The sequence below is a fragment of the Pezoporus wallicus genome, unplaced genomic scaffold (genome assembly GCF_028554395.1).
Source record: "Pezoporus wallicus isolate ANWC-B61680 ecotype Strahan unplaced genomic scaffold, APGP_CSIRO_Pwel_v1 scaffold_6445, whole genome shotgun sequence".
Taxonomy (NCBI): domain Eukaryota; kingdom Metazoa; phylum Chordata; class Aves; order Psittaciformes; family Psittacidae; genus Pezoporus; species Pezoporus wallicus.
In genome coordinates, this window is record NW_026641753.1 from 1659366 (window position 1) to 1686979 (window position 27614).

Sequence of the window (27614 nt, forward strand, 5' to 3'; positions counted from 1 at the left end):
GTGGTTCATCCCAGGATTTTTCCAGTGTGTAAACCAACAAGTGATGTGAGCTGCATTCTGTGGCCCCAAAAAAACTCAGCAACTGGAGCCCCAAGGCCAAACAAAACAAGCATTAAGTTGAGCTGTCTGCAAGCACCCTTACCTTAACAGATTGACACTCTTCGGCAACTGTCGATCTTGGCTACCTTTACTTCAGCTTGGCACAAGATGGAGTAAGGCAGACCAGAATCTATCTTCTGTGTTGTATCGCTTTATTAAAAACCAAGGACTACATGAACCTCGGGGTAAAACAAGGAGGCTGGAATTTAGGTCACTCACTACTCACCAACACTGCAAAACATCAGCAGTATGTCCCCTTCCTCATACTCTGTTCTTAACCCCCTGAAATAAGTCTCGCAAGAAAGAACAGTCCAATCTAAGATTTGTATTTGCAATTATCTTCTGTATCTATCCTCCTGCTCCCTCCCACAGTAAAATATAAATACAAAATATTCACAATTATTTCAATGGCAAATATTTTTTTCTTCTTTCCGACATTCTTTATGGTGTATAAGGAGGTGGCTTTTCAAAAGGTGGGAAATACGGTGGCGAGTAACGAGGCGGAGCATTGGAGGACCACATATAGCTGGGAGATGGCGACATTGACTGGGGGTCATCAGAGAGGCCAGAAGGAGTGGAGGCTGGAAACACACTGGAATGCTGCAGGGAGACAGCAAGAAAGCTGTAATGTAAACACTTCTTCATGTAAAGGACCCTGGCAAAGCAATGCTTCACTAACAAGCAGTGCAAAATTAACACTTCAAGGCTCACTTCTGCAAAACATATGCACACCTACGAATAAGTTTTCAAATAACTTGTTGCATTCAAGGTAAGCACAGCCTGCAAGTAGCACTTTTGCATAACGAGACTCCTAGAAGGCATTTAAAAACAGCAAACCAAACAAAAATTGCTTTCTCATCACTTATGTGTACCTGCTGCATTTCACAGAGGCTGGACAACATTGAACTGATGAGTCGCTCTCAAATCATGGGTTTCACACATCAGCCAGTAGCAACAATGAACAGGCTGCAGATAATTTCTTTTTATACTACTTTTTCTCTTAATCACAACTAAAACCTGCCAGAAATTAAAATAACTTCCTCGTTCAGTAAGCAAAAAGCTTGAAAAGGTGGAGAAACAAAATCTGTACATGCCTGATGGTTGGCATGCATAGAATCTACTCCACCATGGCTCCCTAGGCAACACAACATGCTATCCTATAGGAGCAATGGAGGGTGGAGCAGAGTGGAGACAGCACAGCCAGGCTCTGTTGTACTCCCTGCAGGAGCAGGAACGTGATGGTACCATACAGCTGATAAGCCACATAGCAGCTGTCAGATGGGAAATATAAGACATGTCTGTCGCTGAGCCAGCAACCATAGCAAAATGACTTCCCTTAGGTGAACCTTGCTCCTTATAATCTCATTATAATATTAATGCACACCTCCATCCCAAAGTTACCCATCTCCAGTGCATGACTGCCCCTCACCAAGCATGTGCTTTGTATTTTTACTGGCTATATCTTTAAAGAAGAAGTGAGAGAATTTTACACCAATCAATAATAAAAGAATGAATGACTGGGTGACTCAGGCTCCACCTAAACATACAGAAATAGTACAAAAATAAGTTGAGGATGGAGGAAAAATCAGGGAAGACTCCTATGTAACTGCTGGGATTGGTCAATGGGCTGAACCTGTCTTCTCCCTCATAAGGATGCTTACTGGGTAAGATTTACACTCTCTGAGTGCTGAATGCTTTTATTGGAGATTAGAGCCTGTCTGAATATTGCTTTAAATATGTTTTTGCAGTCAGATATCATCACTGGCAATCCACGAACCTTAATTTGTCATGATTTTATATTAATAAAGAGTGTTATTCCATAAACTGTTAGTGTTGGTCCTTCATGGGCACCAGCAGTCGCTGGCAGTGGGTAACGTATTTGAATCATAGTGGGCAGAGGGGACCACTGAGGGGTCCTTCTTATGCTGTTGGCATGATTCCCTGAACAAGTTGGTCAAATCACCCTCCAATCCAGTGGGAATGTGCAGTGAAGGGTCCCTATAACAGGACACTGACAGACTGGTTGGGCACAGTGGTCTCGGCTTTCAGGTCAAACACTGGGATCGAGAAAACCTCCCCCTGTTGTGTGACAGAGGACCTCACAGAAAGCCATACAAACTGTCCCCATTTCAAACAACACAACAGCTCTTCCATCACACCCTGGGCTCTTGCAGGGGCACAAGCTTCCTTAGAAATTCTGGAGTGTTGGTGTGTTTTTCCTATGAATATGTGGGATGACTGAGAAGCACCAACTTGGCCAATTCTTGCTCCAGAGGTAGTGCAGCCTTTGAAAGGGATTTGAGAGGCAAACCTGAGCTTGCTCCATACACTGTAGAATGGCCAGGGAGAAGGTGCAGGGTGGCACAGACACTGCTGGGCTCAGGGTATCTGTAACACCAGTATCTAGTAATCTAGAGCAACTCGCTCTTGCTCAAGGCAAGGCAAGTCTCCACAGCCAGAAGCTTCAGCTAATGCTTTCATGCAGGTCCTCAAGTTCCCTAGAAGATAAGCAAGGCTCAGACTTGTAATTGCAGTTGAAAGAGAGAGTTGGCTATTTTAAGTATAAATTACCTCAATTTATGCCCTGCTTTTGTGCTGGCTCCTAAGCCAACACCTGTGCTCACAGCAGTGAGACACAGAGAGACTTTCATCCATCTGGCCATGCTGTAAGTGTTAGCAGAGCCGCAGCAGCACTTCTGGTTGAAAAGCAGGGCAAATCCACCCATGCTGAGCTCACTGCCGGTACTGTGGCTGCACTACAAATAAACCCTGAGTTAAACAGCACTCAATACCAGCCGAGCAGCTGAGAAGAGGACTTTGCAGCAGAGCTGGTTTGGTACGTGCTGAGGTTGGCATTTTTGTCAATGTAAAATGTTAATACACCACTAATGACTGTCCCAGGTTGTGTTAATATAAAAAATTACTCACAAATATGAGTAAATAACTCTAGAAATTCTGCTGTAAGTGTTGAGGCATTTCTAGGAGGCCCTGACAACAGTGTTGTCTAAACCTGGTACTAGCAGTAAAACCATGAAGGTCTAGATTCACGTTACCTCTAATGGCTCTGATGAGGGAGATGGTGGCTATCACAGAGCAAACCTCTAAGCTGGTGTCTAAGATCTTAAGCTTTCGTCATAAAATAAGTCTCCAGCCCTGATGGTTACAAAGAAAACATCTGATACGTTAAGTTAATGTCCTGGTTTCAGCTGGGATAGAGACAATTTTCATCCTAGTATCTGATGCACTGCTGTATTTTGGCTTTAGTCTGAGAACAGTGCTGATAACACACCGGTGTTTCAGTTGTTGCTCAGTGTTTACCCTTGCCAGGGACTGTTCAGTCTCTCATGCTCTGCCAATGAGGAGGGACACAAAAAGCCAGGAGGAAGCTGGTCAGGACACCTGACCTGAACTAACCAAAGGGGTATTCCATACCACAGCATGTCATGCCCAGTACATAAACTGGAGGGAGTCACCCAGAAAGGCCAGATCGCTGGGTTTAAACCATGACAGTTGATATCACCACTGTGGTAACATCCACCTGAAGGAAGAGTTGAGTAGGAAGTATCCTCATCTGCTTCAACAGGTGAAAGCTGATGTTTACAGGGGAGTTCATGTGCAGTCACACACTGCTAACAGCACAGCTCCATAACTCAGAAGAGGAAGGGAAGTGTTACAGCAGAGGTGATGTTTGTAGGGAACATTCTTAGACCAGCTGCAGCATGTGGAAAAAACCCATAACAGAATAGCTTTTCAGTCTGTATGTGTCTTCAGGAGCTCAAATAGCTTGTTTCCAAAAGCTCATCTGTTTCTCTCAGACATAGCAGTTGGCCTAATGAAAACTAGCACCTGAACACCCCACTTTGCCTCTATCCTCAGAGCACTGCAGTGCCAGAGGCAATGCCTATTTTTAATGTGGCCTCTGAACAACAGGGAAGACAGGCAGCAAGCTCTGTTGCCTTCTCTTTCCAAGGACAGCCTTCAGGAAAACACTGCCTTTGTAAGAGACAGCACTGCTATGGACCAGTGCCTAGCAGGAAAGATTTGATATTCTCTGCAGGAACAGGAAAATTAAACTGTGTGGATGACAGGAAGACAGGCCTCCGGAGTCCTCCAGACTGGCTGGATTTAACCTTGCTGTTAAACAAGAAAACAGCCTGTAACGTTCCCTACCTGGAAGTCGTATGCAGAGTAGGGAGGCAGGTGAGGAGTGCTGTGGTAGTAGGTGTTGTAAGATGTCACTTGTGGCCTTGAGTAATAGGACACCGAAGGGTGTGCGTTTTCAACTGCACAGTTCAGCGTAGGGAGGGAAGGAGTCTGTTCAAGCAAAAGGAAGAGAATCTCAGGCTACTTAACCAAGTCACAGCAAGCTGACAGCTAAATGAAAGCAGAAATGATTTAAAGGTGCACTGTTTGGCTCTAGAGCTCAACTCTGTTGAATTAGCAACCAGCAATCCTGTTCCCTCTTAGGCAGCAGGTAAGCCCCAAGGTCATTTCATTCCTCAGCCACCCATTATTTCCTCTCAGATCCCACAGACCACGCTGGCAATACCCGAGCCCACACCAGTACTGTTCAGACTGCATCTTCACAAGGAGGAAAAAGAACCCATTCATTTTGATTACTCTGAGATCAGCATATTTCAACTCCTCTTGCACTGCTGCTGCTCACAGACACTTCTATTTGCAGAGGTTTACAGGCTGCCTGGTGTGGGTCACATCTCAAAGGCCACCGTGCATAGCTGGGAATGCGTCCTCCGTTTTGTTCGGGAAGATGTTGGTGAGTGAAGGTCTGTGAAGACTGCAGGAAGGTTCAGAGTTCTGAAATCAGGCACACTTAGTGCAGGGCCCAATAGTTGTTTGTAAAATAATGTACTACAAATGCTCTTTTCTGAGGGTCTCATTTTGTATTGTTCTGAAGGAGTCACAAGAGGTTGAAATGAAAAAGCAACCCAAATTTATCTATTGAATGTTCAGTTCTCCCCATTGGTTTGTCCTCTGCAGACAACACTGTATGGAAGGTAACAGGCAGCCAGGTTAAGTGGGGGTATTTCAAAGCTCATGCTGTAAGAACAGCATTTTTTTTTTTCATTATCTTATGTTTGCAATCTTTCACCTGGTTCTGGTCTCCAGTTCCTCCTCTCAGATTCTGCACCAGAAACCAGATGGAGAGTTTCAGCCTAACATGGCTGTTTAAGCAGTCTGTAAAGCTCAGAAGCCTACTACTGCTATAAAACCAACAACTCATGAGCAACCACCACACATTTCCTTGTAGAAGGTCAGTGCTATGAAAAGGAAGATTGATTTTTAACGAAGAGCTTATTTTTATTCATCATCCTGGTACTGCCAACACCTCTGAGAAATTTCCTTAAGAAAATGCAATCTCCTGATTTTGTTCACCTTTTCCAATTGTCTTTGGGTGGTGACACCAGATCAGAAAAGTAAATAATTCCCAGTTTCTCCTTAAAGTTATTTCATGACCCTCTTTCCAGCCTGATTGCACTGATGCACAGACCACCTGCACTGAAACACCACCAATTAATTTTGAAAGGCAGTTTGCCTGATTTGTCATGTAACACACTGAGAAATTGGTACCATCTTACCATGTCTTTAAAGCCTCCAAGTATCGCTGCTGTGATGATCCCTAGGAACAGCCCCACTATGTTCAGGATCGTGGCTGACCAAAGCAAGTGGTAAAGATGGATGATGTCCTGGCAGCTGCTGACATCAATGTATTCATAGTAGCCTCCAGAAATCTCTACCCTGCTAAATTAGAAAAAAAAAACAACAATAATGATAAAACAATGCAATGTATCATAAAATCTTAACACTTCTGCTGGACGGTAAAACGCATTCTGCAATTTAACAATAGCCTGCATCTAACTACAGAGGGAGTAGGGATAAAGCCTGCTACATCCCATGCTTGTGGCATCTGAGCTCTCCCTGCACGACAGTGACAGAAGATGGCTTGATCTGTTGTGAAACAAACAAGTCCTTCAAGGTCTGCAAATACCCAGATGACCTTGGGTCTGAATCTGCCTCTTATTTCTATCATCTAAATCTCCACAGAGCCTTGGGAGGCTTCCCAAGGACAAACTGATCTTGGAATTAATTACCCAGGGAAATCAGTCTGTGCTCCTCACAGCCAGGAGCGGCTGGGTGGGATGGGCACAGGACAGCACAGCACCAGAAAGCACGGCCAACTCAGCTGCCCACTGCAGCTCCACAATGGCACAGGCTGGCAGACAGAGGTCTTTCTGTTCCCATTTTTAAGCTTCTCCACATGCAGAAAAGAGATGGAGGAGACTTGGCTAAAACCACTGAGGTCATTATTTTGGAAAGGGAAGAGTGGCTCCTGCAACATGTGGCCCTGCAGGTGGGATTCTTCAGTAATGACTTCTGTCACTTGGGGAACAGGGTGGCCTTCAGCATAGCTGACCAAATGTAGTGGGCTACAGCAAATTCCCCTTAAGAAAACATGTTTATCAGGGATAAACAATATTAAGGGCTTATGAATGACTTACTTATCTCTGAGCTCACATACAGGGTTAGGCTCAAACTGCATAAGGGCCTCAAATAGGGAAGAGCAGACATATTTAAGGCCAAGAAGCAGGAGATCCAGGCTCAGTTCCTAAGCAGACTCTGCAAGGGCTGCAGAAACCTGCCCCCTTTCACAAGCCACCCTCCATCCCTCATTACTCAACTTCTGTTTCTTCTTTTCCTTTTTTCCTTACACAAAGCAGGCAACGGTAGAAGACATTGCAACAAGGAGACAGCGATTTCAAGTAGAATCAAGGAGAGCGTAACCACAGGTTGTAAAAACCTGTATGTTAGCCTGCATGACCTCTATATAACCTGAGCACATACTGTGACTGCTTTTAACAATGCAACCTGTATGTATTGTTTGCAGGAGCTCGTTCCTATAGAGATGTGTGAGAGTGTAAAGCTTTCAGCAAGTCTTGGTTTACCATGGAGAACATTCAGCACTTCAAGATAAGTACAGCATGTACTTATCAATGGGAAGGGGCTGGCCTGATGCTGCCACAGACAGGGCTCCCAGCATCAGGAGGGATGCAAGATTGTTATCATGTTTTCTATAATGTCCATATTTACTTAATATGAGCTAACCAGCCTTGAGTGTCTGTGCCTTTCTTATTGAGATCCCAAAAGGATCAGTGCAGTGCAGAACACAGGTATGGTACTGAGCAAGACTGAGGTGGTAACAACTGGTATCTTAGGAGATGATGGGTCAGAGGCAGGACCCTGAACCAGCCTGACTGGAGAAAAAAACCAACAGCATAGGAAAATAAAAAAGCAAACACACAAAAGTTACAAGTTTTTCTATTCCAATCACTTCCCTGTGTATCGCTGTCTTCAGCAAGTAAAAAGGGATCATGTTCTGTAAACTGTCAAAGGAAAATGTGAGCTTCACCCCTATGCAAAGGCTTTCACAGAAACAAAGTCCTGCAGAGACCAGGGATTATATCCTTTCCAGCATGTGGAACCACCCTCTCCAACAGCAGCTTTTGATCTTCCTCCACCATCACCAATAATTTAAATGAGGGCCAGCCCAACTAAGTACTGTGAGAAACGCTAAGCCTGAAACAGCCCTAGGCAAGAGCCAGCATTAAAAAAATCAATTTATTAATTGCTTGATGACACACATTAGACTCTCCAAATGATAGAAGCAGTGCATGCTGTAAACTAAGCTGGCTTAGGCACAGTAGCCACATTTAATGGTGGTGTGATCACTATGCAGGGGTTCTTGATTGGTAACCACCCTTCTGACTCATCTTTGCACAGTGCTGTACACCTTCCAGCCTCTCGGGACCATGCAGGATATTCACTAGGCAGAGAGGACACTGACTTATGAACAGGCGGGTGGTACCAGCCTGCGAATTCTCCTCTGTTAGCAAGGTGACAAGGCAAGGAAGCACTGTGCCCCAGTTTCTGCATCTTCCATCTTCTAAACCAAAACAAAACGCAGCAAACAAGGGACACTCAGTAGAGGAAAATCTGGGGAAGGCATCAAGCATGGAAGTAATGGAAACTCCTACCCTCTTTATTTTTCCACCTGGGCTGGCCTGGAGCTCACCCATAGCTGGCATGGCTTCAGTGTATTTCATATATCCCTTTCCTTGGTTACCTGTTGCCTGGGAGCCCTTGTGGCTAGCAACCACAGCTCAGGATCCCTTCCCACAGCAGCTGTCATTAAGTGATGTTTTGTCCCTGCCCTGTCCCAGCCTTCAGACAGTGCAAACCAGCATGACCACTGCTCGCCCTCCCCACGGCCAGCAATGGTATCGTCAGCTTACTCACTTCCCACAGTTGTACAGGTCACAGCAGAAGCAGGTGTTGGTTTTAATTTTCGGCGTGCAAGGTGCACGGCGCTGTGGGTGACAGATTGCCTGTGTGAATGCAGAAAAAACACATCAAGCATGTAAGGACATAACCACCAAACATGGTTTCCAGTGCTGTCTGGCCTGCTCTGCATGCAGAGTTTATGCTGATCTCCAGATGAGCCCCAGGAAGATTTTTCTTCCCTTATCTTGCAGCACAGCTCCTACAGAGTACACAGTTATACTGGAATAGAGACATGCTAGACTAGAACAGACCAGCATTTCCTTTCACCATGGGGAAGTCACAGATAAGCACATTCCTGCAAAGGAAGGGGGTTGTGCAACTCTTCTACAAGTAGCCAAGACCTTGCTGAACTAACACTCCTCACCACACAGCAACTCAAAGTGTTGTCAATAGCATGATACAGTCTGACAGAAAGATTCCCATACTGGTGAATGACTAATGTGGTTAACTGTCTGCCTGTGGGTAGTAACACCCAAACTCACATGGGTGGTCTTTGGGCTGAAAAGAGAATGGACCCCACCAATGCCACTGGGTAGTACTTACTTTGCATTTTAATTTGGAATACAGTGGTTATTCAAAACTACTTGGGAACTCGTGAGGAGATCTGATTGATTCCCAGTGCACAGCAAAGGCAGGAAAGGATGTTCACACACTATCAGTGTGTGGCAGGAACATCCATCCCCAATGGGATTCTCTTTGAAGAAGACACTAGACAGCAGAGGTGCAGAAGCTGTTACGTGTTGTTTGTATCCTCCAAAATTACTGCTGGATGAACTCTTAACCCACCACCCTGCTCCTGTTATGAATGTGCAGCTGAAGAACTGGAGAAACTGCTCTGTTTTCCTATCTTCCATCCCTTCACGGAGACAGCAGAGCCAACCCTGCTCTCACCTCAGGTGGAGTCGTGCTCTTGGAGTAGTACTGACATCGCCCTGCGTACAGCGGCCTCAGATCCTGCCAACGACAAAGCACCAGGCTTAGCATTGCATCAAAATCAACCTCAGCTCACTGGTGTGGGAAAAGGCTTTAGAGAGACCCTGCTCTCGCATCAGCACCGCAATACAGTGGTGTTCTGCAAAATCCACACATACAGCAGCTCCCCACCCAGCCCCTGAGCCCCAGATGTTGCTGAACCCTGGTCCTTGGAGGCATGTATTTGTTGCAGCTAGCATGGGAGGCACACGCTATTAAGCCAGGCTCATTTGCGTGAGGGCAACCCACCCCGAACTGAATGATTCATTCCTCAACCCCTTTGCAGACACATCCCAGGGCTGCCTGACGTGTTTCTGAGGGTTCTTCATGCTGAATCATAACAACTGCTCCTTAAATTGATGACAAATTTGTCTTTCTGGGCTCTTGACTTGCGGGAAAGCTCTGGAAGATTACCAATGGCTCAGCCTGCACACGTGCATTAGCGTCTCACTTTGGGGCAGTCTGGTCCCCAGGGCAAAACCTTGGGAAAACAACGCTGGATGCATATCCACACCAGGGAGACCTTCCAAGGAGCAGTCAGACATGCTCTCTGGGGATCTGATCCAAAGCTCAGGGTGGCAGGGCAGCGGCAGGCAGAACGCTATGTGCTAGTGTGGCAGGGGCACGTCTCCAGACAGACAGTGACATTTCTGGACCGTTCAGGGGTGAAGTGAGGCCAAAAGCACGTTAGTTCATCAAGAGACAGAAACCAGAGCCCTTGCCATCCCAGCTGCTCAGGTCTGGCCACCTCAGGCATGCAGACAGCCCCGAGGACAGCCATGAGCAGGTGCCAGCTCATGCCATCACCCAACCCATGAGGTCAGCATCCCAGAGCCAGTCTGCAGGGCTCTGACCCACCCGGCCAGGACCAGGAGTCAAAGGAGCTTCACCATTCTATCAAAGCTAATGCCTCACATGTCCTCATGATGGGGGTCAGAGATGGCCAGAACTTGGTGGTTGCATGCAGACAGAGACCTATCACGCAGCTGAGCAGAGCTGCCCATTGCTCTGTCAGCAAATCCTGCTGTCCAGCTGCCGTCTTTCTACCACTGGAATGCTCAGAGGCAGGAAAGGGAAGCCAGCTTTACAAGGAGAATAATGAGGAGTTCCCACTGCAGGGGTAATTCTGACCGTCTGAAATTCCCTTCCATTCCGATCACAAATAAACCCCAAATCTGCCTTTTTCATCCCATTTTGCCAAAAATTTAAACAAAAAAGTCATCAAACCACAGAGCTGCAAGACAAAAATCTGTTTGCCAGTGTTTCAGTAAAAAGTTGAAATGGAATTGTGGTTTTTAATTTCTATACCAATAACTGAAGCTTTTGCACATCCCACTGTACTAGCAATTAGTCATGACAGCAGTAGCTCGTACTTTTTCAAGTCATCAAATGGAAACTGAGAACCTACTGCAGTGCTTCCTGTTTACACTGTAACACTTTAATGAGCTTTGTATCAAATTGCTTCACTCTACTACAAGATACAGTGGTTCAATTAGCATTAAGAACTACCTCTGCTAACATTTTAAATACAACAGATGCAACTGCTCAGATATTGTCCCTTGGCAATAGCTGTAATTCACATTACCTCCCATAGTTCTGAGACTCGGTAAACACATAAAGCATACACAAAAACCCCTAAAACAAAGCTCTTAGATCTTAATGCTTGCTGTTAATTTCAAAATATTTTTTAAAAACTGATACATTTTCCTGATGTTTATGATTTAAACCAGCATTCAGCACATGATGCATATTCACAGACTCTGATGGCGCCTGATATGGGGTTATAGCCACCATCACTTGTTTTCCTTCAGCAAAAGCATTGCAGGACCTGTGTTTTCCTGGAAGTACTTACTATGTGTCTGGCAGCAAAGACACCGTCTACTATGGCACAGCAGAACGCAGCAATGACGCCAAAGCTGATGAAGACGATCGATGCAACCAGCTGAGAAAGGAAAACAAAGCAAAGTATCATCCACCTCTCCACAACCAAGCGTTTCGTGCCCTCTCCACACAGATACGTAAACCACAGTCAATAAGGCTTCAAGCAATCAATGACCCAAATGTTTGCCCAGGCTGCTGGTCTCATTGAAGGCAATGGGATGTGCATCTCCAAGGAGCGCGTCTGCTCCTGCAAGGCGGCAGCAGTAGTAGCGTTGTGCCAGACTGGTACTCTGGGGACTTGATATTGTAATGCAAGTTCTTCCACGACTCCAGCTAAACTTAGGCCGAGGATACACCTCCTTTTCTGGCTGTGCTCTCTTTAACTCTTCCCTGGAGAGAAAGGAGGGGATTTCTTCTCTCCCTGTCCTGGAGAGCTGTGGGGCGCTGCTCCTATGCACACTCCCCAGGCTGGAAGGCCATAGGAGACCACTGTATGTGACTCTCTCTGGTGGGACTGCACCTTCTGGAAACAATGCTTTAATGCAGGCATTAAGGATGAATTCATGAGACCAGAAGGCAAGTGATCAGCCTATGCCATCGGTGTTATACACCCTCACAGCAGCCTGGCTGAGCTTCTTGGTGCCCACAGGCTTGGGGAGCTGCAAGGAAAGAGATATCTGCCTTCAGCTCAAGGAGGGAATTTAGACAAGTCTGATCCAATGGGTGAAGGGAGGTGATTCTCCCCCTCTTCTCTGCTCTAGTGAGAGCCCACCTGGAGCACTGTGGCCAGCTCTGGGGCCTCCAACACAAGAGGGATGCGAAGCAAGTCCAGAGGAGGCCATGGAGATGCTGCGGAGGCTGGAGCAGCTCTGCTCTGGAGCCAGGCTAAGAGAGCTGGGCTGGTTCAGCCTGGAGAAGAGATGGCTCTGGAGGGACCTTAAAGCAGCTCCAGTACCTAAAGGACGACTGGCAGGGGGTTGGACCATGGCAGGGGGTTGGAACTGGATGAGCTTTAAGACCCATTTCAGCTCAAACCATTCTGTGATTCTATGATCCTCTTCCACTGGCCACATCCTTCCCTTTCTTAAAATTAGGGTGAAAGCATTCAGAAGATAAACCAGAAACACTCAACCTCCCACCCAGGTACGAAAAACAGTCTCCACTCCAACTACACCACTTTAAACACCACGTCTGCCAAAGTGCTAGTGCTCAGCTGGGGGACCACGCGTAAGTGCTGATGCAACCCTTCTCCTCACTCCTGAGCAGCCGCTCAGCCACTGGTAGCAGGCTCCAGACCAGCTCATCAAACACAGAGCTCCCAGTACCCACCTCCCTTGCCAAAGCACATCAGGGATACGGACAGGGCTGTGGAGGGAGGGGAAGTGTGGCAAACAGGTTCACAAAGACATAGCTTGGGGAACAGCAGTACTTCCACTTAAAGAACTGGAAGCTTAAGTGGGTTTTTCCCTGGTGGTTTTCCACTCCAGTGATCACAGCCTTCAAGTGTTGGCTGCTGGCAGGAGTTAAAAACTGCCTTTCTGCAAGTACAAAGGCAACTCTGATCATTGGGAGCTTTAGGCAATAATAAAAATCACTAACAGCACAAATACAAAAGTAACAGTTAGCTTGCCCAGCACTGACAGGTATCTCAGATCTCCTGGCATAGGGATGTTTGTTTTAAAGCTCCAGGTGCTAAGTGTGCTCAAAACGCTTGGTTCCTGCCACTGCACAAGTATCCAGCTCTCAGAAAGACAAGCCAAACCCCTTGACAAACACAAGCCAGAAGGATCCTGTATGTATTTTTAAAGTATCTCAGGATTTTTAGGTTAATCACACTGGTTTTACCTAAACCTCTCTCAGTGAAAACAGACCTTCCTCCAGCAACATCCATGTTCAGACCAGATCAGCTTGAGCAATGAGTGGAAATGCAGGAGGGCTCACTCAGGACAATGGAAACAGTCACTGTACAATTGCTTAGTTCTGTGAGCTTCAGAATGAGAGAAAATAAAATGGTTTTCTAAATGAGACAAGTATTCAAGACATGCAGGAGTAGACAGAGGATACTGTGAAGTTAACCCAATGACCATACCAACAGGTCACCATCACTAAGAACAAGCTATTACTGGACCATTAGATGCTGTGCCGCAAAATACTTGCAGATGGCAGCAGGTGACAAGTTTTCCAGGATCAAGTCCTGTGAAGGTCCCTGTTTCTGTCAGCTATGAACCCCAGCGTTTCCTCTCCACTCAGGCCCATGCCATCTCTGCAGCTGGATCACAACTTGCACTATCCACGACAGCAGTCACGCTGCTTCACTACCACAGCCAGTGAAACCACACAAGGGGAGGAAGCACAGCTTCTTGCAGTCTTGGTGGAAGAAATGGGGTTTATGGCTTAGGTTATTTAGTAGCAAGTTTAGTCTTCCTCTGTATTGTCCTTTGTTTCATGCATACATGAAAGAGGATATTCTCCCTAAATAGCATGACCCTTAGAGATGGGAAGAGAGCCAAACACTAAATATATACAAGCAGGGTATTTGTCGGTCGCCCCTGGTTGCAGATAGCAGCTGCTAATACAGTTATTTAAAATAAAAGAAGGCTAATAATGATACTTCCCCAACAGCCCTACTAGGATATAAGGATGAGGTGTTAGAAAACAGCTTGCTCACTTTATTTACACCATTTTTTCTCTCTCAGCTGGAGAAAGAAAAGCCTGAAAAACAGACACTGAGAATTTATGATAATCAAACAGCAAATAAAACCATACAAATTAATTTAAGCACACACCCCCCATGGTTTTTAACTAATCTCATTATTGCCAACAAGATTTTTGATTTGGGGTTGACAAACCTGTCACAGCAGCAAGCAGAAGTCCCTCTTAAGAGCTGTGTGACAGCAGTAATTGGTCTTTGCTCATCTAAATGCTGCTGAGGCCAGCCACGACAAGCAGCATTCGGACAAGAACAAACTGGGTTCGTATAGTGCAGGACATGAAGCAGGAGCATCCTGGGCTGAGATTCCCTTTGGGCCATGGTCCAGGGACACAAGGGCTGTGAAGCTGTCGGTTATTACTTTTCCATGGCATGTCTGACTGCCACAAAGGCATCTGAACACTGACCCCTCACTTGAAAACTGCTGAGCGCAGCTGGGGTGTAAGTGAGAGGTGCCAGCAGCGCTGGCAGGCAGCAGGCAGAGCTGCTGGGCAGCTGGCCCTCCCTGAGGCATGAAAGCTCTCCCTTACCTCGACAAGTGGGAAATGCAGACGCACGGCATGAAAGCTGATACACTGGGGTAGGAAAAATGAGAGAGGTCTATTCCTGTCGGCAGGCGGGAGAGAAGTGAGAAGTGCTGCTTCAGGTTAGCTCTAGCCCTCAGCCACGCTGGCTTGCTCGACTCCTCATGCTCCACAGCCATGTTACGGGCAGAAACACGCACAAGAACATGGCAGCATAATCCTGCCATCACTAAAGAGCCACTGCGTAACAACCAACACCAGAACTGCCTTTTAACAAACCAGGACACTGGGAAATTCACACAGATAAAATAATCCCGCACTGCCAGTGGAATTATGGAAACATGGAATGGACAAAGCTGCTCCTGGGCAAAGACAGGCTGTGCCTAAGGCAAGGGGACAGTAAGTGACAGCTACTGCATGTCCTCTGTGTGGTCAAAGCAGACACTGGAGCTGCCAACTGCAGCAGCAGTGACGCAATCCCTGCAGAGCTGGGTCATGCATGCTGCTTAGGACACAAAACAATAGAGAGAGGAAAAGAATTAACACGGGTTATTCAGGGGTCAGAATGAAAAAGTCAATCAAGCCAGAGCCCCGCTGTGTCACTCACGGGCACTCCTGCGAAGAATGCAAGACTGGCATTTCATGGCCATTGCTCAACCAGACACTGACATGCTGCTAGGACAGAAAGAACCGGACACGCTGTTCTTCTAGAGCCAGGGTGAAAACAACCAAAAATATCCACTGGGAAACCCACCTTCCCTGCGCCCTGTCTGACTGTGGGAAAGGCAGCTCTGCCCTCCTCAAAGGTCTGCCTACCCCTCTCCCTACCGCTCTGCAGGGAGCACACTGTTCGCAAGCAAAGGGCAAGGCAGCCCAGCCTCTGGGTTAGGACAAGCACAGATTTCTCCCAAATCCTTCTGCAGCTTGGCAAACGTGCTTTAGCCTTGCTCAGCAGCACACCCTGCTAACCAGATCCCCATATCCCCTCTCCATTCCTGCAAGAGCAGCAGCGCTGGGCCTGCGGGACAGGCTGCAGGGACGGACGATCCCCCCTTAGTGCTGTGCAGCCTCACATGAGGAAGGCTGGAGGGATCTTGCTACCAGAGCATGGGGCAGTCACTGTGGGGGGGATTGCAGCCCCTCTCCCTGGAGAGCTGAGCAAGAGAAGGAGGCAGACATACCAACAGGATGCTACACGAGCTGGATTGACCTCCCCATTTGCTATCTCTCATCAGCCACATGTGTCACACAGAGAACACAGGCTGTCAATCTCAGTCTTACTTGCCGCATCAGGTACCAGCCTCTTCTGATCTCTCCTCCTTTTGCTAAATTCTCCCAAAAACTCCCCCCCCCCCCCCAGACCTGCTACTGACACCTCCAAATACTACAGCCCCTACCTTCAGGCAGTGGCAGGAGGATGAGAGCCTTGTGAAACAGTGTCTGCAAGACAAGTTAAGAGGCCATCAGAGACCCAGCCAAGGCCACGTCGCTCTCCTGCGCTTGCCAAAGTGGGTAATCTGGGCCAGCTCTGTCCCCACTGCAGAGAGACCCCTCAGACCCCAGCACAAACTTAGTTGTGATCATATCGTATCAGCAGTGGTGGTCTCGCCTGATTTGTGCTATCTACATGCTCGCTGCCCACTGCTTTCTTCTGAACGTTACTCCCACGGGATCACAGAATCACAGAATTGGAAAAGGTTGGAAAAGACCTTTAAGATCAAGCTTAGTTTAAGTCCAACTGTTCCCCCAGGACTGCCAAGTCCACCACTAAACCATGTCACTAAGGGCCTTGTCTACACAGTTCTTGTACATTTCCAGGAACAGCGATCCCACCACTTCCCTGGGAAGCCTGTTCCAATACCCGAAGGTACACTAGAGACCTGCCTAGACAGTGGCTGCCCAGCCCCAGCACACAAGAGCCTCCTTGCAGTGTAAGGAGGGAACCAGAGCGCTGTGGTCCACACACCTGGTCTAGCCAGCATCCTCTGTGCTTCTCAGGTCCCCAGCTGCTATTTTACAGAATGCCAAGTTTCTTGGCCTTCCTTCCAACTTGAAGGTGTTTGAAGAGGTGTTTGGAAATAAGGATCAACAATGCCTGTGTTAATCAGCAACACCAGAGAAGTTGGTTGCTTTTCAATTACACCAATCTTCGTGCTTTCAACACGCTGATATCTTGAGTGACTTATTCTCTAGACATATACAGAGCAGAGAGCTCTGTACACTCCTGTCCTCAGGATGGACTTTCTGCTGGGCCCCCTAAGGGATTTTACCTCTGGCCTTTGGGCTGAGTTATACTACCTGCTTGATCTTCTTCTCTAGCCTTTTGTTAGGAAGAAGCCAAAAGCAATTTTTGTAGAGTCTCTAAGAATTTACTGAATTTACTTTAAAAGATGACAAATAAATGTATTATGCTCATGTTATTCACCATATTATGTATCCCATACTGTGCCAGCTCAGCAGAAACAAAGCACCGGGCATGAGTCTGTGATGCACTGTGCTAGAAACTCCAAACATTCAATTTCAAGCCCTTTAAAACAAAATCCCACTGAGTTCAATGAGACTGTGTAAAGTCACTTCGTGCTTCCTTCAGCTTTTCTCTTTATTTTCATTTAAAAATATCAGGGTTAACAGCCTTGGTCTCCTGGCCTGCTAGAAACCATCTCTAGCTCTCAACAGATAAGCAACACTACCTGGAAGAGTACAGGAAAACCAGTAAAACTCTTTACATGCAAAATTTGAGCTATTTGTTAAAAAAGAAGATTTTATAATGAACTTACCATTTGCCTTTTGTTTTCTATCAAGTTTGATCCAATTATTCCAAGAAACGACCCAAAACCAAGCTGAAAAACAACATATTGTTAGCATTTAGATCAGGAGAATAGACAACATATTTTACATACAGACAGAACACAACTAAATCCAGAAGCAGCAAAAGAACATACTGGGGATGTGTGAGCACTCATTCTTCAGCAAGGAATCAGTGAAGTCTCTCACTAGCAGGAACTATCAAGTGTATCCCTTATATGACACTAAAAGCACGTGCAGAAACCAAAAGGATGAGCTCTGAATTCTATCCCCTTCCCAGTGATGCTGAGAAATGGCTGATGGATGAGGATATGCTTTGCTGTCTTGGAACAGCCCTATGAATGCTCAGGAGCCTCCAGATACAAACCTAGCAGGACCACATCACTAGCAATTGAAGGACCAGGCTTTTTTAACCTCACCAAGGGTGTGAGCAATCAACTAAGTTTTCAACTCAGAGAGTTTCTAGATAGGAAGCATGGAATACAGGAGGATTATACTTGGGACGATTTAGCAGTTTTCTGCCTTCTTCTACTCTTCCCTCATTTCCAGGGGTGGGGATGCATCAACCAGGGTCTTCTACCAGAAAAGCTCCTGCCAGCCCAGCCAACAGAATAAGTTACTCCAGCAAAAGCATCTTTTCCTGCTGCCGTAACTGAAAACACTCCTCTTATTTCAGCTCACTGAAGTCAGACAGGAGTGCAATTTCCCCCCTCCTTTCTCCATAGTCTTAACCTATTTAGCTACACTAAACAGAAGTTTCTAGGACAGAGCAGACCTCAGCCAGGCCAGAAACAGGGATGTCAATCAGGAATCATGGACTATGGGGGGCGATGCAGAAGTACTTCTGCGTCACACTGAGAAAGGTCTGATCGGTGTCAAGCATATCCTACTCCGCTTCTAAGAGATGGCAAAATGAAAAATGCCAGAAAAGTCCTATAGTTGGAGTGGTTGTATGAAGGAGATAAAAATCTAGTCAATAAGCTAGGGAGGCAGTGAAGAGCTGGGTGAGAACGCCAAATAACTGGCTAACTCCTCAGGAAGCAGAATAAGGCGTGAGACAAGCTGCAGTGATTCAAGAATGAGTCAACTAACCTGGAATCCGTATTTTAAGATCCAAGAATAGAAACCAACGGTTTAATAAATCCAATACTAACAAGCCAAGGCACGTGCAGAGATTAGCAGACACAAAAGCGATGAAAATTTGGGCTTAAATCTTCACCCGCTCTGCTTAAGCCCAGAAACATTTGGTGCAGTGCTGTGGGCTGCTAGGGCTGCTGGCTCAAATGGCAGGGCTTAAAGCTTCCTGGCTGCCTGCCTTCCACTCTGAGCTCTTGGAGACTGCTGTCCCCACATCAGAGACAAACTACCATGGCAGAAAGCACAGCAACAAAGGCAGGTGCTGCTTAACACTGGGGCAGCAGGTAGGCAGGGTAGAGCCAGGGGCCCTGCTGAACCTCCCCAAACTGATCTGCTAGTGCTTCATGGCTTTTTACTTTGCTCAAGAAGAAAAACGTTCTGTGCCCTTTGAGCTTGATCTGACACATTTAATAGTGTTAATTTCACCCCAAAGTTGAAATACTAAAGATAATCCAAAAAGAAAAAAATAGAGCAAGTCTGTACATACAACAGGTGAGGACCAAATAAATCAGTGGATTTCTCATTAATTAATGGGAATTTTCATTGCATTAATATGAAAACCACTAATTCTTCTATGGATGGCACAAAGAAATCTCAGTAATCTGCACACATTGCATCACTTATTGATGGTGATATGATTCCCTGGGATGTTTGTCTGAAAGGACAGGACACAAAATGAATGTGCTTTTCCAGAGTAAAGCCCCAAGCCAGCATGCTTGACAAGGAGCTGTTACAGAGTTTTACCAGTCAAAGCCTAAGAAAGGTCAATCACTCGCACAGATGCTGGAAGCTGGTATAACCCGGAGACAACACATGTATGTCAGCTTCCACAAGGGTGCTTGCCCTCTGCACCTGGTTGTTACTTTTGTCTGCTGAGCATCACTGTTACTCTGGGCTTCCCAGGCCCAGGTCAGATATCCAGCCATGGGCAAGGGTATTTCATACAGAGACACAGCCAAGGTGTTCGTAGATGTAGTTGTGAAGGTGTTGGTGACCATGGAGGAGGGTGAAGGCAGCCTGGCTACAGAACAGGTTACTGCAGCCTCTGGTTGTGTCAATGAGGAATTGCACTGTCTGGGGAAAAAAAAAAATCCAACAAACCCCCACAAAACCACAACCAAACAAAATGCCACTGAGGCAGGGAATTCTTCAGTGCCTTGTTCTGTCCCTCCTTGGGAGCAGAGGCCTGGGAAGCTAAACCCCTCATCAGACAGCCACTTCTTTGCACGTCTCCTTGCACAAGAGGCGTTTGCACAAGTGAAAGGAGGAAAGACTGGTGTGTTAGGCATAGCACTGATGAGACATCCAATGTCCCATGAGATGATCCCATCCATGGATCTGGTCCACGCAGTGAGAAGTCACCCAGCGCATGAAGAGACTTCTGCTCTATTCCTTACCGATGCAAGGTACTCAGGGCAGAGAAATCCCGGATGGAGATGCACACAGGCCTCACATTTGTGTCAAGTTCTGGATGACAAGACCTGCAATGAGCTGCTTCTTCAGGGCTGTGGAAGGCCTCTGCTCGAGGACAACTCACCAAGTACTCCTGCACCACAGCAAGCCCTTTCTCCACAGTAAAGGGAGAAATCCCAGCTTGTTACGAAACACCAGCTATTTTAAGCACCTGCTGAAGCATCCAGCAGCACACTGAAACGTTCTCCTGTGCAGGGAGACAAGTGAGGTCGTCACGCATTTCTATACAGAAGATTAATGAGGGGGAATTTGGTGACAAACAAACTGTCAAGGGTGCCTCTGAATAAAGTAACTCAACACCCTTCCCAAGTCTAGGAATCCATTAATTCCTTGAGTAGACTGAGTCTTACAAAAGCATAAGGGTTGCTGATGCTCCTGGAGCATAAATAGCACAGGAGATGTCAAGGAGATGGGAACAACAGGCTCTACCCATCTGCGTCAGTCTGCAGGGCCTGCTCTGAAGCACGAGGTTCAATTCAGGCTGACAGAGCGTAGGCTAAGTGTGGAGAGTTTGAAGCCATCCTGTCACCTTTCTTAACACCTCCCTTCTATACTTCTCTTTAAAAAAGATCAGGACTAAATGCAGGAGTTATTGAGACAAGACAGAAACCACCAAGGAGACCCAACACAGTCTGTAACAACATTCCACATTAATGGCTGTAAAGGGACTTTCTTCAGTCATAGAAGAGCTTATCCACAGAGAAGTATAAACCTCCCCGAGATCAGCAATGTATGGCAAATAAATCAAACTGTAACAAGGCAAGAACAAGTATCTACCTAGTCATCTGGACTGGCTTTAAGTCTCCAAACCTGAATGCATAGCACTGCTCAGCTGTTACACCAGGAGCCTCTGGCTGGGGGGGTGCAGGTACACTCCACCTACCAAGACACCTAATTCTGCAGCTCAGTCTCCTTGTGCTTCTTTTTGAGCATGTCTCAGATGGGAACAGACCAGGACTTGCTTTCCAGCTTGTGTTAGACCTCTCCTCATGCAGGGAGAGGCACGATGTACTTGCCCCTTATGCTTCTGCAGGAGGTTACATATCTGCTGTCGAGAAAGCTGGGCACCAGTGGTCTTCTCTAAATTAAGCTATTTGAAGCTACAGGACTGTCCTTTACCATTGGCAAAAGAGAAGAAATTGATGTGCTACCTGCTTTGATGTGCATGCTTGCCTGGCAAGCTGCCACAGCTACACTAACGTGCTTCTCACTCAGGGACTCCAGATTAAACACTTCTGCAAGTGAACTTTATGACCACGAGTCCACGTGAACAGTATTTCAAGACCTGGTATCTCAGCTGTTCTTGGCACCTATGGTCCTTCTTTGCCTTACTTCTACCTGGGGTTAATGCGATGTGTAAAAACAAAGAAGTTCTAAGGTTGCTTTGACTGGCATAAGACCTATTGATCTGTCTCACAGCTCAAAAGCATGTTATTATCTAAACTCAGAGAAGGCTGCCACTTGGCTGGGATTTTTGCATGGGAATGAGCAGTAGGTGCAAAATAATAAAACAAATAAATCAAATGGCAATGAAGTAGCTGAGCACAATATTCAGGACAAGATCACCCTTTAAAACACTTGCAGCATTACAAGGGACTTTGTAGGCAATAAGTTTTCTAGACCTACCTAGGAGTTCTATACTTACAATAACCCCTGGGTAATAACCTCCAACAGTCACATTTTGGGTTCTTGTTGTAGCAGCTAGGCCCACCGTTAGAATTAATACTGACACAATGAGGAGAGTCACAGTTACGTAGAGGGAATTTCTTTTTCTTCTATTGAACGACCCTAAAAACACACACACAACAGAATTTGCTGATTCCATCTGGGGACAGTCACGGTACCGTCATTTTGTCCTCCCACCGCCAACCACATTGTGGTGAATTTTCTTTCTTGAGAATATTTTTGGGTTTGGCTGTCACTTTTCACCTTCACTAACACACTTTATCAAGCGTTACTAGGGCATCTGAATTCACATTTACTTATCATTGCTCTGACGTTGATGAGGAGAGCTTTAAGAACTGTAACTCTGCAAAGCTCATTTGGATACATAAGGGCCCCCCAGCCCCTCTGGCCTGAGGCAATTGAGCTGATGAGAAATATTACCATGAGGCACTTCTGTATTTTCTGATCTGTCTACTTACATCAAAGTTAATAGCCGCACTGTACACCACTTGAATTAAGGGGGAAATCTTGGCTGTAATTATATTGCATCCACAATTTCCCATGTAAATGAGCCATCACCAGTAACAGCCACTTCTCCCTCTCCTGTAGTATCATCCTCTACTTTCAGCAAGGACCCAGGTATTTTTAGATGCTTGAATAATGGATTTGTGGATTAGTAAAACTCATCTACAGCTGCCTGATTATGATTTTTTTTTCTTTTATATATTTATAGATCTCCCAAATGAGCATAAGTATAAAATAGTGATTCCATCAGCTAAGAGGCAAGCTGGCTGCGCCGTTACACTCAGCAACATCTTTAGGCATGTTTGTTCAGCGTGTGCTCTGCCATCTTTACATCACTTTGCAGAACAATCCTTTTGATTATATTTCATACATTATGTAGATATAACCCGGCATCTGCAGGAGTGGCTGGCAGGGTAACAGATCACAGGTCCCCTGCCACGCTCCCTGTGGGCTGCTGGACCACCCTGCATCCCATCCCTGCAGCCTGGGGATCTCCAATGCACGCCAGGAACAGACAAAGGTATTTCCCACCCATGAGGCTCCCAAGTGATGTGCATGCTACCAGGCCTTCTCAGAGTGTTTCAGAGAAGGGCAGGGATGTTGCCCAAGAGCAAGGAGCTGCTTCCACCATCACTGAGTGTGTTCTCTAAAACAAACCATGTTGGAAACCCCCATCTGAGGTGTCCAGCCAAGCCTTTATGTGGTGAGGTAAGACAGCTGCATAAAGGCTGGGAGGAAAGACTCAGCCAAGCTGAGCACAACCCCCTTGAGAAAATTCTCCAGGGAAAGGAGCACACCAGGCCTTGCTGGGCAGTTTTCTGTCTTGAAGATGTGCCCACAGGCCCTTCTTTAGGGTCTGTGCACATCTAGGGCACAGCTAGAGAGATACCTTAACAGCTATACAGATGCAGCCATAAGGACACACACACCGGTACAAGTTATCTCCCTTCCTCTTCAGGGACAGCTCTCCCCAGGGAAAAGCACAGCAGCTCCTGGCTCCTCCACACCCAGTCCAGCCATGCTGCTAGCAGAGGACCTCTCCCTTCTCCATCCCATGCTCTGAGCTGGCACAGCTGCCATGGGCACAGGGCTGGATCATTTCACCCACACCCAGCTGAGCTTGAAATCACAGACAAGTTCTAAATTTGGGATTTAAAAGGCCAAATCGCAGAGATTAATAGCCAGAGAGTTTTATAAAGAAAAGCAACATCCTTTTTGACAGACCAGTGTCTCTGGATGGAAAGCTCTCCACCCACAAACCTTCTGGTGTGACTGTGCCACTGGGACATCGCTGGGTCTAACAGCAAGGAGCCTGGCAACTGTGCTAGTCCTTAGCAGGAGTGAATAGCTAGACTGACTGGAGTGAAATAGAATGAATTTGCTAATCTCTAACAAAATGAAATTAACTAACTTCTAGAGAACCCTAAGATCCAGACAGGATCTTTAATTAGTGATCCTTACCTTTTCATGCCATTTTTTAGAGGATGGAGGTACAGGTACCCAACTGTTTGCCGCAGGTTGCATTGGGGTTAATAGGTTAATTTTTTTATTCTCCTAAATATGCTAAATAATTAATAATATAAACTCTGGCCTTCTAAAGCCTTCAAAATTCACCAATATATCCGGCCATTCTGTATGTATTGCCTCCCAAATACTACAGTTTGTGCCACACTCCAGTTCCAATGTAATAATTTAAATGCAAGCGCCACTTAAACATCTTAAAATTCCAAAGTACCTGGGACAAAGGTTTAGCTGAACAAAACTTTAGAAACTGGAGAAAAAAACCTGCTACTTTTTACATAGAAGTAGTTCTGAAAAGAGAGAAAGAACAAAACTGTCTTGCTTACATAGTAGAGTATCCAGCTCCCGGTTACGGCTACAGTTGGGCTGGCAAATGAGCAGAAGATAAATGAATCCAGCCATATGTTCCTTACACAGCTTAAACTCTTCACGGTTAGGCTGTGTGGGTGTGCAGATGTTTGTGTGCTATGCAAAACCATCCTGCAGAGCAGGGCTTAGAGAGCATTGTGGGTACACAGGTGCGGAGTTTACACATACAAACCTGCATTTTCATCACGGATGCTTCATAAAGTTACAATGAAAAAACCTTGAAAATGTGTAAATTTTTTTTCTCAAAACCTAGAGTATTTTGTAACTGAATTCTGCAGGAAGAGAGTTGAAGCAGCTTGAAATGCTGCTTACGGACTCTGAGCTTGTTTCAGAACCACCATGTTTTCCGCTCTTATATGTCAACATTGTTTCCCAGCTCACAACTGGCACACACCAACATGCAGTACAGAAGTGAAACAAAAGGTTTTCACCCGGAAAACTTCCAAAAGCTTTTCAGTATTCCTTAAAAAAAGCTTTTATTCCAAGTCCTGACAAAACCAACCATGATCCTTTACCACAATACTGGAGAGAGATGGGAAACAGAAGATAATGCGATTACCTCCACTTCAGCTCTGTACTGAGACACTAATTCCATTTTTTCCTTCTCTGAAAACCCATTTTGTTAGGTGTATATTGATAAAATTGTTTTGTACTTCTGTAGGGATGCCTGCAGCTGCTTCAACATAGATGGACTCATACTCAGCATATCCAGTGAGAGCTGCTGATGGGCTGCCCTAGCAAAATCCTCTCTCAACATTAATTTCTGCTGAAAGTATTTCCCATTAAATAATTTTCCTCTTTGCTACTTGGTACAGATTTACACACAGAAGTGGAGCTATGACAGCTCTGCTATCTCTGCTTTTTAAGAGATAGTAGCAGCTTTTTCTCTGTGATTTATCCAAGTTAGATATTCAAAACTTGCTATGCTTACCTCAGCATACATACAGTTGATTTGAAACACTGTGCTTAACTCTGTGAGGAAGGTGCAAGGACACTAATGCTATTTGCAGCCTGGCTATTTCTCTTTGCTAAAATGGCACTCCGAATGTGGAAAGGCTTCAGAAAGATCATTTTTATTTTAAGCCTCAGAAATACCCTCTCATTACAGTTGCCATATATAAACTCAATCTAGAAACGACATTGTAGCAGTTTTTTCCAGATTACCTCAAAAGTTTGCAATATAGATCCTTGTACTGCCCCCGATTTACTTGCTTTTTTTGTCTCCTAATTAACAGAAGAAAATAGACAAGATGGCACAGAAACATCTTCTCCATCTTGTTCTTGGGGGGGGAAGCCAGGAGCAAAGAATAAGTGCGAAATAGCACCAGGAAGCCAGCTTTAACTTTTACCCTGGGAGAACCGGGGGCAACCGGCACGGAGCTGTTCTCCTTCCAAACCCTTCTCCTCCTCCTGTTCCACTTCTCTGCTACAACAGTGTACGAGATGCGACCCTCCGGTCCCATGCAGGGCCCTGCCCGCAGACCACGGCGGGGGCTGCGGGTGTCTGAGTGTTTCATCTCCCGCTTGGGCGGGTGGAAGGTGGCGAAACCGCAATTAGCAGCGGGCGCGGAGCGGTGCGAGGGGCTCTCTGACCTAATTAGCGCCGTGCAGGAGCGCTGCGAGCAGCCGCTCCAAAGGATGCTGCGGGGAGCCCGGGCAGCCAGCGCCCCTCGGGGGTCTAGCTCTGCCGCAGCCCCGTACCCGGCCGGTGCGGCCTCGAAGGGGGAGATACAGACCGTGTCCCTGCGGCTGAAATAGCGCCCGAACAGCGGCGGGGTCGGGCGGGGAGGGAACCGGGGCAGGCAGCGCCCGGCAGCGGCGAGGTCGGGCGCGTCGGGTCCCGGTCTGTCTGATGCGACGGCGGCGACCGCGGGGACCCACCGCCCAAAATGGCCGCAGCGCCCCCGGCCCCCGCGCACCGCCCCGCAGCGCGGAGCATCCTCCCGGCCCGGCGGGACCTCCCGCCGCCGCCTCCCGCGGCACTTACCCACAGAGTCGGGCAGGGCAACGCCGCCCGGGCGCTGCTGAGTCAGGGACTGCCGCATGCTGCCGCCACCGCTGCTCCCCGCCGCAGCCCAACGGGCCACGGCGGCGGACAGAGCCCCGGCACCGGCTCCGCCGCGCCTGCGCGCTGGGGTGGGAGCGGAGAGAGCTGCGGGGCCGAACCGCCCCGCCCCGCCCCGTACCCTACCCTACCGTACCGTACCGCACTGTGTGTACGGTACCGCGCTGTATGTACCGTACGTACCGCCCGGCGGCGGGTTCGTGTATAACCGGGAAGGACCCTGGCTCCGTGCCCTTCCTCCCAAAGCACTGCGCGCCCGTCCCGTTCCTCTGGAAAGCAGCGGAGAGATGCGCCCCAGAGGGTGTTTTCTGGGAGAGGGGTAGAGGTCCTGCCCCATCCCAGGAGGTTCCCGACCACGGACCCTTTCCGCAGCCCGGCCGGGGCCCTCACCGCCCTCTCCCCATCTTTCTTGTTTGCACCCCAGCAGCTCCCAGGCCCTCTCCAGCCCCGCCGCTTCAGGCCGCTGTCCTTCCCCAAACACCTCCCTGGCACCTCTCTGTCCCCCATCCTTCCCGGGTCCCTCCTCATCCCTACGGTGCTGGTGGCAGTCCCAGGTAGCCACCGACACCGCTCTGTGATCCCTGCTCTGGTGGTGGCGCCTGTTGCTGACTGTGCCCGGTCCCATGGCAGCAGAACTTCCAGGGCACCTGCAGGATCCCTGCATCCCTGGCCAGGGCAGGCCCTCAGCCTCTGTTTTCCATATCGTATCTATAAAATGGGCATAAAAACATCTTCTCAGCAGGCTTCATAATTGCTTGTAAGTCAGCCCTGGGCTGAGAGGTGCTAAGTGCAAATCATGTAATTATTTCAAGCCAAAGTATATTTCATCAAGTTAAAAGAAATGAATCCTATCTCTGCTTTAAAAAAACCCACACTTTTATTGGATAGGAGGCTGATTGCCAGCTGCTCCCAGGAGAAAAGAAAGTGTGCACTGACAGTAGCACAAGAGGCAAGTTACAAATGCCCAGATCAATTAATGGCAAAGAACACGTCACCTCCAGAGAAAACAGTGGTTATTTACCTCGGATGAACTAGAGGAGCCCTGCAACCACTGCCTGTGTGGGGCTGGCACTAGTCCCCTCCTGCTCGGTCACCCCCACTCCATGTCAGTGACGGAGGGGACGGGTCTCAGCTCCCTTCTCCGCTGTGTCAGGGCCAGGCTGCGCGGCAGCACAACCACTGCCATGGGGTGCGTGTGCTCCTGGGGAGCTGCTGCTGCCCCGCGATGGCCCAGGCCATGTTCAATCCCTGTGCCCCATCCCAGCTCCCGAGTTTTGGGCAGCAGGTCTCCATCCCTGGTGCCCCACCCTGGCTGTGAGCACGGCTGTGAGCACGGCTGCCTGCCCCCGTCCTGCCGCGGGCCTGGCTGCCGGTAGGCACCGGTGCCGAGCCAGCCCTGCCTGCATGCCCAGCCGCAGGCGTGCGGCAGCCCCGGCCAACTCGGCGCAGACCGGGGCTGCTGCCAGACCTCTTTCCTTCCCGCGGCGCCCATTTATTAGCACAGCCGGCG

At 47.5% G+C, this 27614-nt stretch overlaps 2 protein-coding genes across 3 annotated transcripts in view; one reads left to right on the top strand and one right to left on the bottom strand.

Moving 5' to 3' along the window:
* ATP1B4 (ATPase Na+/K+ transporting family member beta 4) overlaps window positions 1–27614 on the top strand; it is a 69615-nt gene that overhangs the window by 31151 nt on the left and 10850 nt on the right. The gene's annotated exons all lie outside the window — the stretch shown is intronic.
* Window positions 231–26189, bottom strand: TMEM255A (transmembrane protein 255A). 2 transcript variants are annotated; one of them, XM_057425195.1, is made up of 9 exons: window positions 26027–26189; window positions 21605–21747; window positions 17322–17384; window positions 11282–11371; window positions 9349–9411; window positions 8413–8501; window positions 5697–5856; window positions 4270–4413; window positions 231–699 (listed from the first exon to the last, which is right to left on the bottom strand). In XM_057425195.1, the coding sequence occupies exons 1-9, from the start codon at window positions 26082–26084 to the stop codon at window positions 541–543; spliced, it is 969 nt and encodes a 322-aa protein (XP_057281178.1). In that variant the 5' UTR covers window positions 26085–26189; the 3' UTR covers window positions 231–540. The 2 variants fall into 2 exon arrangements, with proteins under 2 accessions (XP_057281178.1, XP_057281177.1); XM_057425194.1 differs by having other exon boundaries at window positions 5697–5859.